This window comes from Lathyrus oleraceus, chromosome 6, assembly GCF_024323335.1.
Source record: "Lathyrus oleraceus cultivar Zhongwan6 chromosome 6, CAAS_Psat_ZW6_1.0, whole genome shotgun sequence".
Taxonomy (NCBI): domain Eukaryota; kingdom Viridiplantae; phylum Streptophyta; class Magnoliopsida; order Fabales; family Fabaceae; genus Lathyrus; species Lathyrus oleraceus.
Genome location: NC_066584.1, coordinates 411,354,356 through 411,370,283, shown reverse-complemented (window position 1 = coordinate 411,370,283; position 15,928 = coordinate 411,354,356). Strand labels below are relative to the sequence as shown.

Genomic DNA, 15,928 nt, shown 5'->3' with positions numbered 1-15,928 from the left:
ATGCAAAGATGAGGGAAGAGATAAAACCCTTGGAGTTCCTTTCTTGAGATCATAAAGATGATTCAAAATGCTCCTTTCCTTTGGACTTAGCAGTTAACTCAAGCAATCAAACAAATATTCATTCAAGCTCTTAGGATATCCAATTGGCTTGTCTCTCTTAACTTGGATGCTCATGACAATGGTCCTTCTTACTATCTCAAGTTTGGAATCCCTAACACACAAGAACAAACAATCAAAAAGTTCACAATGCAATAAGAGGAATGGACAAAGAATAAGTTTAGATTAGAGGTCCTTTCAAGTCAACTTCAAGATTTAAGCATTCTAAAGGCATGAGGCCTAGTTGCTCTTCAACAAAATTAACATTCTAAAGGCATGAGGCCTAGTTGCTCTTGAAATCCATTAAGCATAGGTGAGGTCCTAATTCTAAGTCCTTTCTCCATTTTGCATTGGGTTCACACAAACAAAGACAAAACAAGCACAAGGCAATAATATATTTACACAATAATGTGCTCAAATGAGCAAAAGGAAATGACATAAACATAAACATGAGCTCAAGTGAGCAAAAGAAAAAGTCAATATGAATAAATGATCAAGAAATTAAATTGCATTAAAGTAAATTGCAAGAATTAAATGCTTGAATTAAAGCTGATGTTAGTAGTTAATGTTAGTGTGTCATAAGGCAATTTAGCGCTATGTTAAGCAATCGTAAGTGGACTAATGTAGCAGTCACACCTATCTGAGGCCGGTCAATAAAACTATAGGCAAATAAACACAAGTTAGAGATCATGACTAGTAAGTTAAGCTCCTACAACTTGCCATGCCAAAAGAAAAGAAGAAAGACCTTGTATGGATTTCGGGTTCTTTGCTTGACCAAGAAGCAACCTATCTTGGACACAAAGCAATTCACTTGATCTTTGATCAAGTTGAATTTGATTTGGATCAAAGAAGATTAAGCCTCTCATATGCCAAGGCTAACCATAAATCATTAACTCATTGGTCAAAATAAAAAGAAGAAGATGAAGAAGAAAAATGAAATGGACAAAATGAGAATCCAAATGGCATAATCAAAACACAATGACCAAATGTGAATGAAATCAACATCAATCAATGGTAAACAGAAGTAAAATGAAGATTAGAAGTCAAGAAAGGTCAAACATATTTTTGGTATTTTTTGGAATTAAAATAATACATAAAATAAAATGAACAAAGTAAGGTCAAACTTCAAATCCAATTCAAATCAACTTGGATAAGTCCAATTGGATCATCATAAGTCTAACATGGTCAAACAAGGTTTGACAAATTTTCTCAACAACTTTTGAAACCAGAAACTATTTAAAAATCAATTAAAAGCATTAAAATATAACACAAATGAATTAAAATCTCAAATAAATCTCAAATGAATTAAGAAATTAATGAGAATATTTTTATAGACTTATCATGATCCAAATGTGTTAAGAAAATATTTTTGGCATTTTTGAATATCAAAAAGTATTTTAAATGAATTAAAAAACTATCAAAATAAAATAATTCACAAAAAATATTAAATGGAATCACAAGAATAATTAAAAATCAGATTATGAAACTAGATTTAAAAAGAAAAATTTTGCAATTGGTCTCATATTTTTGTGATTCCAAATAAAAGAGTTATGAATTTTTGAAAATAAAAGGAATTAAAGAAAATAAAACAGAAATTATAAAATTAGAAAAAATCAGGAGCGCATGATCAACATTCATTAATTGACATGGATAATCAAGTGGTCCAAAAGCGCGCGCACATGGTGATCCTCAGTCAAACGCATCACACCACGAATTAAAAAAAGTCAAATAAAAGCATGGCCAGGATTAGATGACTTAATCACCATCCAATGGCTCAGAGTGGTTCCACGTGTGGACGGTGGTGGAAACCACCGTCTTCTCCGGTGAGCAAACGAATTCCGGCCACCAGTTGCAAGTTTTGCAACCTCAACCAAACTACACGTGCCTTATACCAAATTAGAGTTGGGGTGATGTACATCACCCCTGTAACCTTGGATTGTTCTCAAGATCTCTATGGAAGGAGAAATCTGAGATGGAAAATCCAGGTGTTCAATCTGAAATGCATCAATTCATGAAATTAAAGCCACCATTGGCTTGCCTCTCACACGAGGACTTTAGAGAACCAAACAAACACAAGCAAATCACATCATATAAGGAGATTCGGATCAAGACAATTGAGATGTAAACCTTTGAAGTGCAGCTTTGATGAGCACGATCCAACCAAACTCTTGCTTGCAGCTTGATCTTGAGGTATGGTATGAGTGCAAGGCTAAGGAATAAGTGTTGAAGATCAACTGATTTTGTTGAAATTCAAAGTTGAAAAGAGAAATGAAAATTCAAAATTCCTTTAATGTGGCTGGGATTCAATTTCTGCAGAGCTTCAGGTTGATTCAAGGATGAGAAATGAATGAAGTAAGCATGTTATTTATAGATGAAGTTGATGCCAAGAGGTGAAGAATCCGTGTGCATGAAGCTTTGGGTCCTCCATGCATGGGCCTGTACATGCGCATGTGAGGCCCAAAATCTAATGGTTTTGCAAGTTGAAAGCATGATGAATTGATTTGGACGTGTGGTTTGAGTGGTAAATGCTTGTGCATGAAGTTTCATCATGAATTCCATAATTGAGCATAAACGTTCCCCTCTTTGAAAGTCACTCTTATAAAATCTAAACATAGGCATGTGAGTAATGGTTGGAAAGGTCTTGACATAAGGAACAAAAGTTATGTTGGACAAAAATCCATTTGGAGTTTGTAAATTTATGAAAACTGGCCATGAAATTTGATGTACAAAACATGTCTTTGAAAATTTTGCCAAAAGTGACCAACTTCAAGCCCTTCTGTTTCAATGATGAAAGCCTCAAATGAAAACACATTAAACATAAAAGTTGTATATATTTTCAAGATGATAAATTTGGACTTAAATTTTGCATAATTTGGATTTTTGATGAGAAAGTTATGGGCACTTGAAGTTGGACTTTTTCACATTTCAATGGCTTTGGTCCAAAGTGACCTATAATGTTTTGTATTATCACATGTGTTTATTTTTCGATTATGAAATTTTGTAAAACATAAAAATTGAAGTAGACATCTTAAGCTTTCCAATGCAATTAGTATCACCTCAAAACCATAAAAAATGAAGGAGTTAGGTCCTTGGGAAGTTGACTCAAAATTAGGGTTTCAGTCAAAATGACCTATAATGTTTTGAAATGAATGATGACCTTCCAAGTTTCAAATGAATTTTTGATAAACATGAAAGTTGTTCATATTGTTCTTAAGAACATTATTTATCTTGGGGTCATCTTCATTTGACAAACACGTCAAAAGTTAGGTCTCAGTGGATTTCAATTTAGTCAGATGACTTGACTGGTCAACTTCTCAAGTCCAAACTTCAAACCTTGATGAATGAATGATTGAGAGGCCTCACATAGGTTCATATATGCATAAAATGATGAATGAAAGAACTTCCCTTGACTGAATTTGATCACAGGTTGAGTTTGCTTCATGAGCAAGGCACAGTCAATGCATAATTGAATTAGGGTTTCCTTGGGAAACAATCCTCAAGCCCTTTGGTTTATCTTGATCAAATTGACAAATTGAGATGCTTGGGAGACATATATGATGATTGAGATCTTTGGGAACCATTGTCATGCATGCTTTCATCTTCATCTTGGCCACTTCTTTGAGCATAAGAGCCTTATAAGAGCAATGGATCACATGATTGCTTGAGCTTCAAAACAAAACAAATTAGTGACATATTTTTGTGCTTTTGGTTAGTAAACAAAATAAGAAAATCAATAATATACAATTCAAGCATGCTTGGTGGTCTCAAACCAACTCACACAAGTCCCAACCCTAGGGTAAAGGAACCAAGATGCTATGATCCTTGAGGCAAATGCAATGAGCAATGACATGATGCCATGAGGGATCTTAGGGTCAAAATTAGGGTCTTACAGCCATCCTTCACTTCTTTCCGTCAACCCTTTGACGATGACATAGTCTTTTCCATCAGCCCTCTGATGATGACAATCTTTTCTATCAACCCTTTGACGATGACATTTACCTGTCCATCAACCCTTTGATGTCGACATTCACTACCTTCCATCAACCCTTTGATGATGATAATCCCTAATAAAATAAAATCCTACAAAAAATATCCAATTACCCATTTGCATACATGCATGCATCACATGCGCCATGTGCATCAATTACATACATAATCTTCCTACCAAATAGGAACATTCACCAAGAAATAATCGTACCAATCATTGGCATACATATGCATAGCCTTATACGATTCGCATTCCTATATGCACAACCAAATATCCCTAGCAATTGCATACTTGCATGCATCTCATGCATCATCCCATGCATGGTATTTCCACCCAAAGTGGAACATCGTACAAAAATCAAACATAACAAATATCAAGATCCAAGTTCATTCATATGTACCCCAGATACCCTCCATCTAAATTCTATAAAGTTATTATCCTGCATGTGCTCGTGGAATTATTTCTTAGCAAATCATTTTTCAACTTTATGATTAATAATGATATTCCTAGCATTTTCTTTGCTATCATTGCTCCCCAAGCAGAGGTTACCCTAAAAAGTCTCTTATGAGTTTTTCCCCTTCAGAGCATTTCTAGTAAATCTCCCTCAAAATGAGTCTTTTCTTAAATATTTCTCCCAACAAACGAACAGTTGAGATACTGCTTCATTTATCTAAAGAATCTCATTTATCTGTTTGAGATACTACTTCATTTATCTGAAGAATCTCATTTGTCTGTTTGAGATACTGCTTCATTCATTTGAAGAATCTCATTTGTTTTCAAGATACCGCTCTAGTATCTTCGGAGAATCTTAGATACGATTGAGGTATCATTCCCTTGTTGGAATATCTCGATTATATCATGTAAGAAACTGCTCCGTTGATCCCCGGAGAATATCGTGTTCAAGACAGTGTTCTGCTGATTTTTTCGGAAAGTCTTAGGTTCAGTTGAGGTATCCTTCCATTAGTGGAATATCTCGATCTTGGCATTCAAGATTCTGTTCTGATGATTCCCAAAGAGTCTTGATTGTTTCATTTTACCTTCTAATAACTTTTCTTACTGTATTTCTCACTGCATTTTCTTTCTGCATTTTTTCCTTGCAATTCAAAGGACAAAATTCGGGTCTTTTTATATTTAATCATCTTCCACCATAAATGTACGAAGACTGCTGTCATTCACACCTTTTGGTTCAAGGTAATTAAATAGGGGCAACTGTCATACCCCAATTTTGTCCGGGCATTTTAAATTTTCATAAATTCGATTTAATTTTCAGTTTACATCATATGTACAGCATAACAGGCATTTTATCATTAATAATATATAAAATATCAGTCAGAATAAATTCTTGAAAATACAGACAATTTGGTTAAATCATTCCTCAAGTACGTGTAAAATCAGCGGATAAAAAGTTTCGAAATTAAACTTGCAGACACCAGTATTATTAATCTACGGTCCGCGTAGTTCAGCCTGGTGTGCTCGTTATATTTTTCGACGACTTTTTCAGCTGCATTTTAATCCGTTTGAGCCTTTTAACCGGTGAAAATTTATTTCAAAATTTGAAGAAACGCTGTATTTTTTTAATAAGTATATTTCGCATTGATCATTTTAGTGCATCCGATTTAATTTTTCGAGCAAATTTTCGCCCAACTTTTATTCATTTTTAGTTATTTTAATTTTGTTCTTTCGTCAAAATAGTCAGATTAAATAAACAGAATTTTCCATGTTATCATTTTAATTTTATCATGATTATTTAAAAAGTTGTGAATTTTGTTTAAATTGATTGATTTAATCCCCTTTAAATCAATTAAATCATTTTAAAAAAATAACATTACAATTTCGATTGTTTTGTTTTTTGGTTTACTCTGAATGGGTGATTCAAATTAATCAGTTGTCAATATTGGCACACCATGTGCGTTGCTATTCACCTATAAAAAATCAAATTAATTAATAATAAAATGAAGTGAAGAAATAATGGAGAAACTCTTAAGGCTCTCTCTCCAATCCACAAAAATCCTTTCTAAGATTTCTTCTCCGCTACACGTTTTCGCGCCTCACGCTCAGTCTCACACGCGTCCTCTCACACACTCACTCACGTTTTCTCACTCAGTACACCCCACCTCACCTATCACACTGAAATTCCCTCACTCTCTCACGCGTATCCCTCTCTCATATAACTCTCCATCACATCCACTCACAAGAGACCACCATTCATAACTCTCCACTCTTCAAAAGAAAAAAGAAAGTGAAAAAAGGAAGGAAAAAAAGGAAAAAGCCTTTCATCTTCCTCATCTCCGCCTAAACCGCTTTCGCCTCACCTCCTCTCAACCTAGTCGGCACCGATGTAAGTCCTTATTTCTGTCGCCGCTCAACCAATCTCCGCCGGCAAACCCTTCACCTCGCCGGCGATTTCACCTTCCCCCACGTCAGCAACCAAACGAACGCACCACCCCAACAGTTTTCCTCTTCACTCTCTCCCCATCAATACTCGCGCTAACCACCTTCCACCTCTTCAACCTCGTCCCTTCACCTTTTTGATTCGCCAGAAATTACCCTCAAACAACCATCATTGTCGAACTCTGTTCTTCTTCCAAAACACTCCACCAAGCTCACCACCGCGGTCCACCTCCTTTCACCTCCATGAACCAAACCGTAAACCACTTCACAACTCATTAAACCCCAACAAAGACTCTCAATGATTTGTTCCCAAAATCAGTCCATCACGCCGACATTGTTCATTCGTCCGAGCTTCCAACTTTAAAATACCTTCTTCAACTTTCCGCCACCGCGCCATTCACAACCTCTCGTCGTAAATCATATTTCTTCTTTGACATCTCTCTCCGCCGCAAAACAACATTGTATCCGCCGTTGAGCCCAAAATCTCCAGTCAATAACACATCAATTTCCTTCCTTGAATGCATTGTTAGAAGGCTTATGTGGAAAAGCAGTTTGCACTGTGGAGTTTTTGTGGTGCTGTGAGAGGATTCTTCTTCCTGTCATTGCCGACTCAAAGGTTATGATGAATTATCTTCCGTATACATTGGTTGATCTAAAATAAATTAATTAGCTAAATTTTGGTTAACTAGTTAATAAGCGATTAATCTATTTTAGTTATAAATAAAGTAAATTGATTGGCTAAATTTTGGTTAACTAGTTAATAGCGATTAATCTATTTTAATTATAAATAAAGTAAATTGATTAGTTAAATTTTGGTTAATTAGTAAATTATGATTAATCTGTTTTAATTATAATCAAAATAAATTAATTAGTTAATATTTGGTTAATTAGTTAATTCCAATTAATTGATTTTAATTTATTTGATTATTTGATTTAATTAATTAATATTGGTAATTGATTTTAACTAACCTAATTAATCAATTTAACCTAAAAATCTTAATGAATTAATTTTCGATAATTACGAATGGGTCGATTTCTCATATTATCACAATTTCACACTCATTTATAAAAATCACTTCAATTTCACCATTAATTCAAAACCATGATAAAATCATTTAAAATCACACAATTCTTGATTCAATATCAAGATCATTTTCATACCCTTGTAAGTCGATCGCTTTTAAGCATCGCCGTCAACCTCACATAGCTTACTCTTGGGCTTTCTTACAATTAGACCTATTCGATTTTAATCGAGTAGATGATTGATTCACTAAATAAAATTCAATTTATTAACGAACACAAATTTAAAACCTCGACCCAATGTCGAGTATTTTCTTTCAAACTCAATCGAAATACCCAACCACAATCAAACACCATTTCATTTGGAAATGAAAAGGGGGATGGCTTTGAGTTTTCAATTCCTCTCCTCGATTATTTGAATACGAGTTATCTTACTCGGTTAGTCAAATGGTCGTCATTTCTATCCACCTAAGAACAAACAAATCAAACTATTTCATAATAACGAAACGAAAAGGGAGATGACTTTGAGTCTTCAACTTTTCTCCTCGATTATTTGAATACAAGTTCTCTTACTTGGTTAGTCAAATAATTGTAGTTCCTCTACAAACTTCCAAACCCCGATTAAATCAAAATACTTTCATAATAAGCTAAATGAAAAGGGAGATGACTTTGAGTTTTCAACTTCTCTCCTCAATTGTTTGAATACCAGTTCTCTTACTCGGTCAGTCGAACAATTGTCATTTTTCCACAAACATACAACTTAATCAAATCATTTTCATAACAAACTGTACGAAAAGGGAGATGGTCTTGAGTTTTCAATTCCTCTTCTCAAATGCTTGGATATGAGTTGTCTTACTCGGTTATCCGAGTATTCGTCATCCATTCAAAACACCTTAATCATCATCAAATCCTTTTACAATTAAGGATGAAAAAGGAAGTGGTCTAGAGCATTCGATTCCTCTCCTCGACTATTAGGATACGAGTTGTCTTACTCGACTATCTGAGTAATTGGCATCCAAACAAAATATCTCAACATATCAATCATATCCTTTTCTCGCCCTCGCGCGACCGAAACCAATCCAACAAAACATCAATCATATTAACCCAACTTGTCACCCTCGTGTGACCAAAACTCTTTTCAGAAAGAACATTGTTTAATCCTTTCTAATGTGCACAACAAACTAGTGCTTAAGCCTCCTTCGAGAGTAGACAAGCCAACGTTTATCCTTTAGAACGCGATCTAAGCAGCTGTTCACTAAAAGACACCAACCAATCATAGTTCCCCGAACTACGAATGCTCTGATTTCCTCATTGCACCATAAGGATACGTAGGCACGAGATTGCGAGATCTTGGCGAGCACACTAATAAAAAACCTCCATTTTCCCCATTCTGAGGTTTCCGTCCATCCCTTTTCAATCTTTATTCACTCTAAGAAAATAAACAACATAAGTTAACATTCAAATCGCAAATTAAACTAAAAGGCTCCTGTTGAGTACAACGGACGTGAGGGGTTCTAATACCTTCCCCTTACGTAATCGACTCCCGAACCCGAATATGGTTGCGATGACCATTATTCTGTTTTTCAAAGGTTTTATCGATATTTTCCTATTCCTTCATTGGGATAAATAAAGTTCGGTGGCGACTCTGTTCGAACATAATTTTTCCGCGACCATCGCGAGGAATCGTATTTTTCGAGATGCGACACTTAGATTGAACAATCAATTGATCAAAATTCAATTTAAGCCATGTGTGAAAATGAAGTTATGCTCATTATTGTATTTCTTGTTCAAGTAACTTTATCTATCTCGGTTGTGATTATTTTTTTACTATTTATTGTAACTGTGATAAACATTGAAATGTATCTCTTTCAAAACCTCCACTATAGTTTTCTTTCGTTTTTTATTTGTGCATCATTTTGTAAAACCATGGTTTGATAAAAGAAAATGTTTTTGAAAATAATTTTAGGGGAACAATCTATTCAACACTTCTTGACCATTTTATTTCCATATTCTCCACCAACAGGTTGTTTATCCCCGTGTTGTTTTTCTCTTTATTGAAAGTTATTGACTATCAATTATCAATAGTCTTGTATGCATATTAGTAGATACTTCAGACCTAAAAAACCAATAATACATCATATTTCTTCTTTAATATGGTCTAACATTAAGCATTCATTTTTCTTTTAGGACAAGCATAGTAGATGGTAGGTTGGTAATGAGAATGACATTATTTATGGACTGAAAATTGGTTGGGATACAAAATCAAATATTTACACCTAGTATTTCTAATGGATATTCAATTTATATAAACTTCTAAGATCAATTCAACTATTAAAGACATCAATTGGAACATTCTTCATGGCTTATCTATTTTGATCCTCAAAACTTTGAAGATATTTTGAAGATCAACTTATCATTTGATAATATTACTGCTGATCAAATCATTTGGACAAGATCTGCAAATGGTGGTCTATCTTATAAATATGTCTACAAATGTAACAAGAGGGATCACTTTGAGCCTTCTTGTGAAAAATTCATTTGGCATTCCAACATACCTTCTTCTAAGTCTTTTATGATTCGGAAGCTAATGCATAATATTATTGGAACATAAGACAAAACTTAATTCGAAGTGGAATACATATGATTTTGAGGTGCTCTCTCTAAAATCATGATACGGAAATTGCATACCACTTCTTTGTTGGATGTATGTACTCCTTTTTTTTAACATTGATGGAGCGATTGTTTGACATGAACATTGATAAAACTAGTTATTAAAACTTGTTAGTAGAAGTTGAAGCTCTCAAATTCAAAATCTGATCATGCCTCTCATCATAATAATTATTTGGAAAACTTAGCTCACAAGAAATGATATCAGGTTTCAAAATTGTAAAATTGACTTTGGTAGAGACATTCTTCATGTAAAACAATCAGTATATGTCATGTACTTCTTTCAAGGGACACATGTATTCTTCAATTCATGAGTTTACAATTATTAAATGTGTTGATATCGAATGTCAACCTCCTCTTGCGCATAGAATCATGCAAGTTAATTCGAGTTTTCCTAACCATGATTGGATTAAGTACAACATAGATGGTGTTTTAAGAGGAAATTATGTAATATCAACTTGTGGTGACATATTAAAGGATAACTCATAATATTTTTGGGAGTGTTCTCAGTTAAGAATGGAGTTTGCATCTCCTTTCAAGTTGAATTTCATGGAATCGTCTTTGTTATTGAATATGCTAACATGAAAAATTGAAGAAATCTTTGGCTTGAAACTAATTCAATGATGATCAATCACACATTTTCTAATATGAATATTGTCCATTGGCATCTTTTAGTTAAATGGATGAATACTTTACACATTATATGTTCCATAAAATTCAAAATATCTCACAATTTTAGAGAGGAAAATGTATGTACAGATAAATTAGTCAATACAATTTTTTTATTATAACTATTAGTGGGATTCACTTTCTATTCGTACTTTTGAAAATAATTTGCATTTTCTTTAAAAAAATAATTATTTTGTAAAACAATATCCACATTCTTAATTATTATTATTACGATTTTTTTCATGTATCAACATTTAAAAATTAATAAAAAAGATGTAATTAAGAATGTGAATACTTTTTAATATTTTTGTTTTAAAAACTAGCATAAAAAATTAAACAAAAAAGAGTTTCTACCAAGTATACAAAGAAATATAATATAAATACCAAAACAAGATATTGGTTTAGAAATATTTAATTATATTAATTCCATTTTTCTTCTTTTTTTTGAATAAATAATTCAAATTTTCTTAAAGGTTATAAGTCAATTTGTCAAAAATATTTGTCCCAAATTATAAGTTAATTTGTCAAAAATATTCGTCCCCTTTTATATATAAAATAATACATAAACTTTATTTTCAAATATAGAAAATGACATCTTAGTAATAAACTTATTTTAAAAAATACATTAAAGTTAAATATAATCTACATATTTATTTCATCTATTTGACTATATCATATAAAAATATTATTATATTAAAGAAACTTATAGAGTAAGATATTGTAGAATGCTATATCACATTATCACCCTCACATATAAAGAAGTTGCTTCTCCACCAATGAATTCATTCTCTAATTCCAATCCAAACAAGAATCATTGTTCTATTGACAATTGTTACATTGGTGACGATTCTACATAATTATAGCATATAACAAATCAACAACAACAACAAAAACACACAATCTTGTTGAAGAGGATAGCTTAGGGGAGAGAGAGAGAAAGAAAAAGTGGAAGAAAAAAAAACAATCTTTAACATCTTTAGATCAAACCCATTTGAATTGAGATGCAGAAAAGTACTTTAGGATCATCAAAATCAACATCAAAATGCAGTGCTGTGTTACCCTATCAAACCCCAAGGTTAAGGGATCATTACCTTCTTGGGAAGAAACTTGGGCAAGGACAATTTGGGACAACATATCTTTGCACACACAAATCCTCAGGGAAACTCTATGCTTGCAAATCAATTCCAAAGAGGAAGCTTTTGTGTCAGGAGGATTATGATGATGTGTGGAGAGAGATTCAGATCATGCATCATTTGTCTGAACACCCAAATGTGGTTCAGATACAAGGAACCTATGAGGATTCTGTGTTTGTGCATTTGGTGATGGAGCTTTGTGCTGGTGGTGAGCTTTTTGATAGGATTATTCAAAAGGGTCATTATAGTGAGAAAGAGGCTGCAAAGTTGATTAAGACTATTGTTGGTGTTGTTGAGGCTTGTCATTCTCTTGGTGTCATGCATAGGGATCTTAAGCCTGAGAATTTCTTGTTTGATACACCTGGTGAAGACGCTAAAATGAAGGCAACAGATTTTGGTCTCTCTGTGTTCTACAAACCAGGTTGATTTCTTTGTTGTTTTTTTCTCTTTTCATGTTTTTAATAAAATAATGATTCAATCTTTGTGGTTTGTTGTTGTTGTTGAAATGAATAATGAAACTATTGTAGTTCTGTTATTGTTTGCATTAAGGTTTTAAAATGCGGTTGCGTCTGATTTTTTATAGCTTGGTTAACATTGCTTCGATATTATTGTAATTCTTTTACATCAGATTCAGTCTTTGTAAGCTGTTATGTTAAAATGAGAGAAGAAATTGTTGTAGTTATTTTCGAGTCAGCATTTCACCATTTTTGACGATTTCAATTTCTTCGAATTGATTACGTTGTGTTGCGGTCTGTGATGTATTGATGTGCATATAGCATTACCAGTCTTATCTGTTTTATTTCTTCATCGGATTCAATTTTGTTCCCTTGGTGTAAGCGCACATGTTTTTGTTGGTTGTTTATGATTATGAGTATCTGTTCTGTATGAATTTACCATCGCATTTTCTCGGTCTCTTTTCAGGACAAACCTTTCATGACGTAGTTGGAAGTCCCTACTATGTTGCTCCTGAGGTATTGTGTAAGATATATGGACCTGAAGTCGATGTTTGGAGTGCTGGTGTTATCCTATACATCTTACTGAGCGGCGTTCCACCTTTTTGGGCTGGTAACTATCGTAGTTTCTGTTGTAATTCTCTTCGTTTTATGCGCCTATTACATTTTTCTTCTCGTGATCTGCTTCTTATGTCCTTTTATTATGCCTGCACTACAATCACTTTTTCTATAACCTTCAGAAACCGAATCGGGAATTTTCAGACAGATTTTACATGGAGATCTTGACTTTGAGTCGGAACCATGGCCAATGATCTCAGACAGTGCTAAAGATTTGGTAAAACTGATGTTGAATAGAGACCCTAAGAACAGAATCTCTGCTCATAATGTCTTATGTGAGTTCCTTCGGTACTGATTCTTACTGCATTTTTACGTGCCAAGCCGTTATCATATCGAATAACAACGGAGTTTATGTATAATAATCATCAGGTCACCCTTGGATTGTTGATGATAAAGTTGCACCTGACCAGCCTTTGGACTCTGCTGTTTTGACGCGCCTAAAGCATTTCTCGGCGATGAATAAACTTAAGAAGATGGCATTACGTGTATGATTTTCAATGATTTGTATACTCTATCGACTTCTAGTTTTCATCTAACTCTCGAACTTATTATTTTTCATCTAAAAATTATTTTCAGGTCATAGCAGAAAGACTTTCGGAGGAAGAAATAGGCGGGTTAAAAGAGTTGTTCAAAATGATCGACACAGACAACAGCGGGACAATAACTTATGAGGAACTCAAAGATGGTCTAAAAAGAGTCGGCTCTAATCTTATGGAATCTGAGATTAAATCGCTTATGGATGCGGTACGCGTGTTATCATTATCATAGAATGTAATAGATAAAGTGTTTTATATGTTTTCAAGAAACTTTCTCTTGTGAACTTTTGCAGGCTGATATTGACAATAGTGGAACTATAGACTACGGCGAATTTCTCGCGGCTACACTGCACTTGAATAAGATGGAAAGAGAGGAGAATTTGGTTGCAGCTTTTGCCTATTTTGATAAAGATGGTAGCGGTTACATCACCATCGACGAGCTTCAAACAGCTTCTAAGGACTTCGGCCTTAGCGAAGTACATCTGGATGACATTATCCAAGAAATCGATCAAGATAATGTAAGGAGGCCCTGAGAGACGCATGTCTGGATTATGTGATGGTTGTTAGTCTTTAATCTATCATGGTACTGATTTTGTATACTTTTTTTCAGGATGGGAGAATCGATTATGGGGAGTTTGTGGCGATGATGAAGAAAGGTGATGGAGATATGGTTGGTAGGAGCAGAACCATGAAAGGGAATTTGAACTTCAGTATTGCAGATGCATTTAAAGTGAAAGACTCTTCTTGATATCTAACTGAGATCTTGTGTACAGTTAGGAAGAAGGAATGGTAGAAGAGATATATCATAGTCTAACTTTCATAGCCACATGATTGTGATATGTTTTGTTTTGGAACTTTGTTTATGTTGTTGAACAATGTTTTAATATATTTGCAATACATTCTTCAGAAACGGCCACAGAAGTTTAATTTGAACTTTGTTTTGGTTTTGATGGTTAGAGTTGTTACAAATGAAGCAAGGGTAGTTAGGTAGATGGTGCATTTTTTTCTTTGATTTTAGTCAAAATAAGTTTTATGTTAGTGGGATGATGCCTCATTTGAATAGTATAAGGTAGGGAAGATGGTAGGGCTCATACCACTAATAAAGAGATTTACATTTAGGGAACATCCTAGTCTCTCTTGAGTTTGGTTGAATCTACTCATCGTCCATTCATACCACTAATAAAGAGATTAACATTTAGGGAACATCCTAGCACCACCTAATGGGTTGTTGTAGCCTTTAGGTTGTTTTGTCGTCGGCGCCGCCAGCATGTGGTTGTTGGTTATACTTTGGATTCGTCGTTCTTCTCTCAAATAGTATTGGATATGATTTTGGTCTCATTTTGGTAGCTTTTTCAAGTCGTGGATTTGTGTCCTTTTTCAGATCTGAATTTGTGCCCTTTTTCAAATCTGTGTTTCTCGATTCACAATTGTTTTTCGGTTCTCCCTTAATGGACTTTAGTTTTGTTTTTGAAACTGATTGTATAACTTCATTTGGTGTTGTTTTGTGGGATGAGTTTCTTCTTTATCTTCAGTTTGTGTCTCGATTTGATTGACCAGAATTGACTATGATTACTTATTGCAGCCCAGTCCGTCAGTAAGATGTTGGCTAGTGAATTTGTTACTGGCTAGTGAATTTGTTACTGTGTTGGCGATCAAGTTCATTAACCACTTTTAAAAATTGGTTAAGTGCTTGTCAGTTTGCACGTCACATTTTTTCCAATCTAGTTTTGTTCTCGTACGCGGATTCGTTGGATTATGCACCTGATGTGTAAATGTCTATCTCTAGATTTAGATTTGTTTTTTAATTTTGTTTTCTTTATTTTTTGGGATTGACCAGAAATGGTTATGATTGTATCCAATGATGTCCATGGATAAGGTCATAAAGCTCATACGATAGGTTGGAATACAATTACTCTTCTGAAAGATATGGGAGGTTGGGTTTGAGAAATTTTAAGTACATGAACGACACGTATCTTATGAAATCGGGATGGACTTTAAAGATAAGGGAACAAACTCTGGGAGGTTGGGTTTAAGAAATTTGAAGTACATGAGCAACATGTATCTTATGAAATCAAGATGGACTTTGAAGATAAGGGAACAAACTCTTTAAACTCAAGTCCTTAATGAGAAATATGGTTGAGGTGGTATTATGAATGGGTAAGTTATGGTGAGTCCAATTGATTCAGCTTTTTGGAACTCTAATGAGTTTGTGGCAAAAACTTCAAGATAATAGATTTTGGGATTTTCAAAATGGTGCAAGTATCCTTTTCTAAGTGGTTAGATGAGAAGACAAAATTGTGAGATGTGGTTGACATGGTATCCGAGAACTTTAGCACCTGGAGATTATGTGATGTCAAC

The 15,928-nt window shown here is 34.1% G+C and overlaps 1 protein-coding gene across 1 annotated transcript; it reads left to right on the top strand.

Moving 5' to 3' along the window:
* The first annotated feature begins 11,575 nt into the window (after positions 1 to 11,575).
* LOC127091770 (calcium-dependent protein kinase 11) lies at positions 11,576 to 14,518 on the top strand. The gene is made up of 7 exons (XM_051030471.1): positions 11,576 to 12,385; positions 12,886 to 13,029; positions 13,157 to 13,309; positions 13,404 to 13,519; positions 13,611 to 13,778; positions 13,864 to 14,088; positions 14,181 to 14,518. Exons 1-7 carry the CDS (start codon positions 11,833 to 11,835, stop codon positions 14,316 to 14,318), a joined length of 1,497 nt encoding a protein of 498 aa, XP_050886428.1. The 5' UTR covers positions 11,576 to 11,832; the 3' UTR covers positions 14,319 to 14,518.
* The last annotated feature ends 1,410 nt before the right edge of the window (positions 14,519 to 15,928 follow it).

Bases quoted from the DNA above. Each gene is read 5' to 3' on its own strand.
- LOC127091770 (XM_051030471.1), top strand. From the start codon at position 11,833: ATGCAGAAAAGTACTTTAGGATCATCAAAATCAACATCAAAATGCAGT. The intron at 13,520-13,610 runs GTATGATTTTCA...AATTATTTTCAG, and splicing joins TTAAGAAGATGGCATTACGT to GTCATAGCAGAAAGACTTTC. The intron at 13,779-13,863 runs GTACGCGTGTTA...GAACTTTTGCAG, and splicing joins TTAAATCGCTTATGGATGCG to GCTGATATTGACAATAGTGG.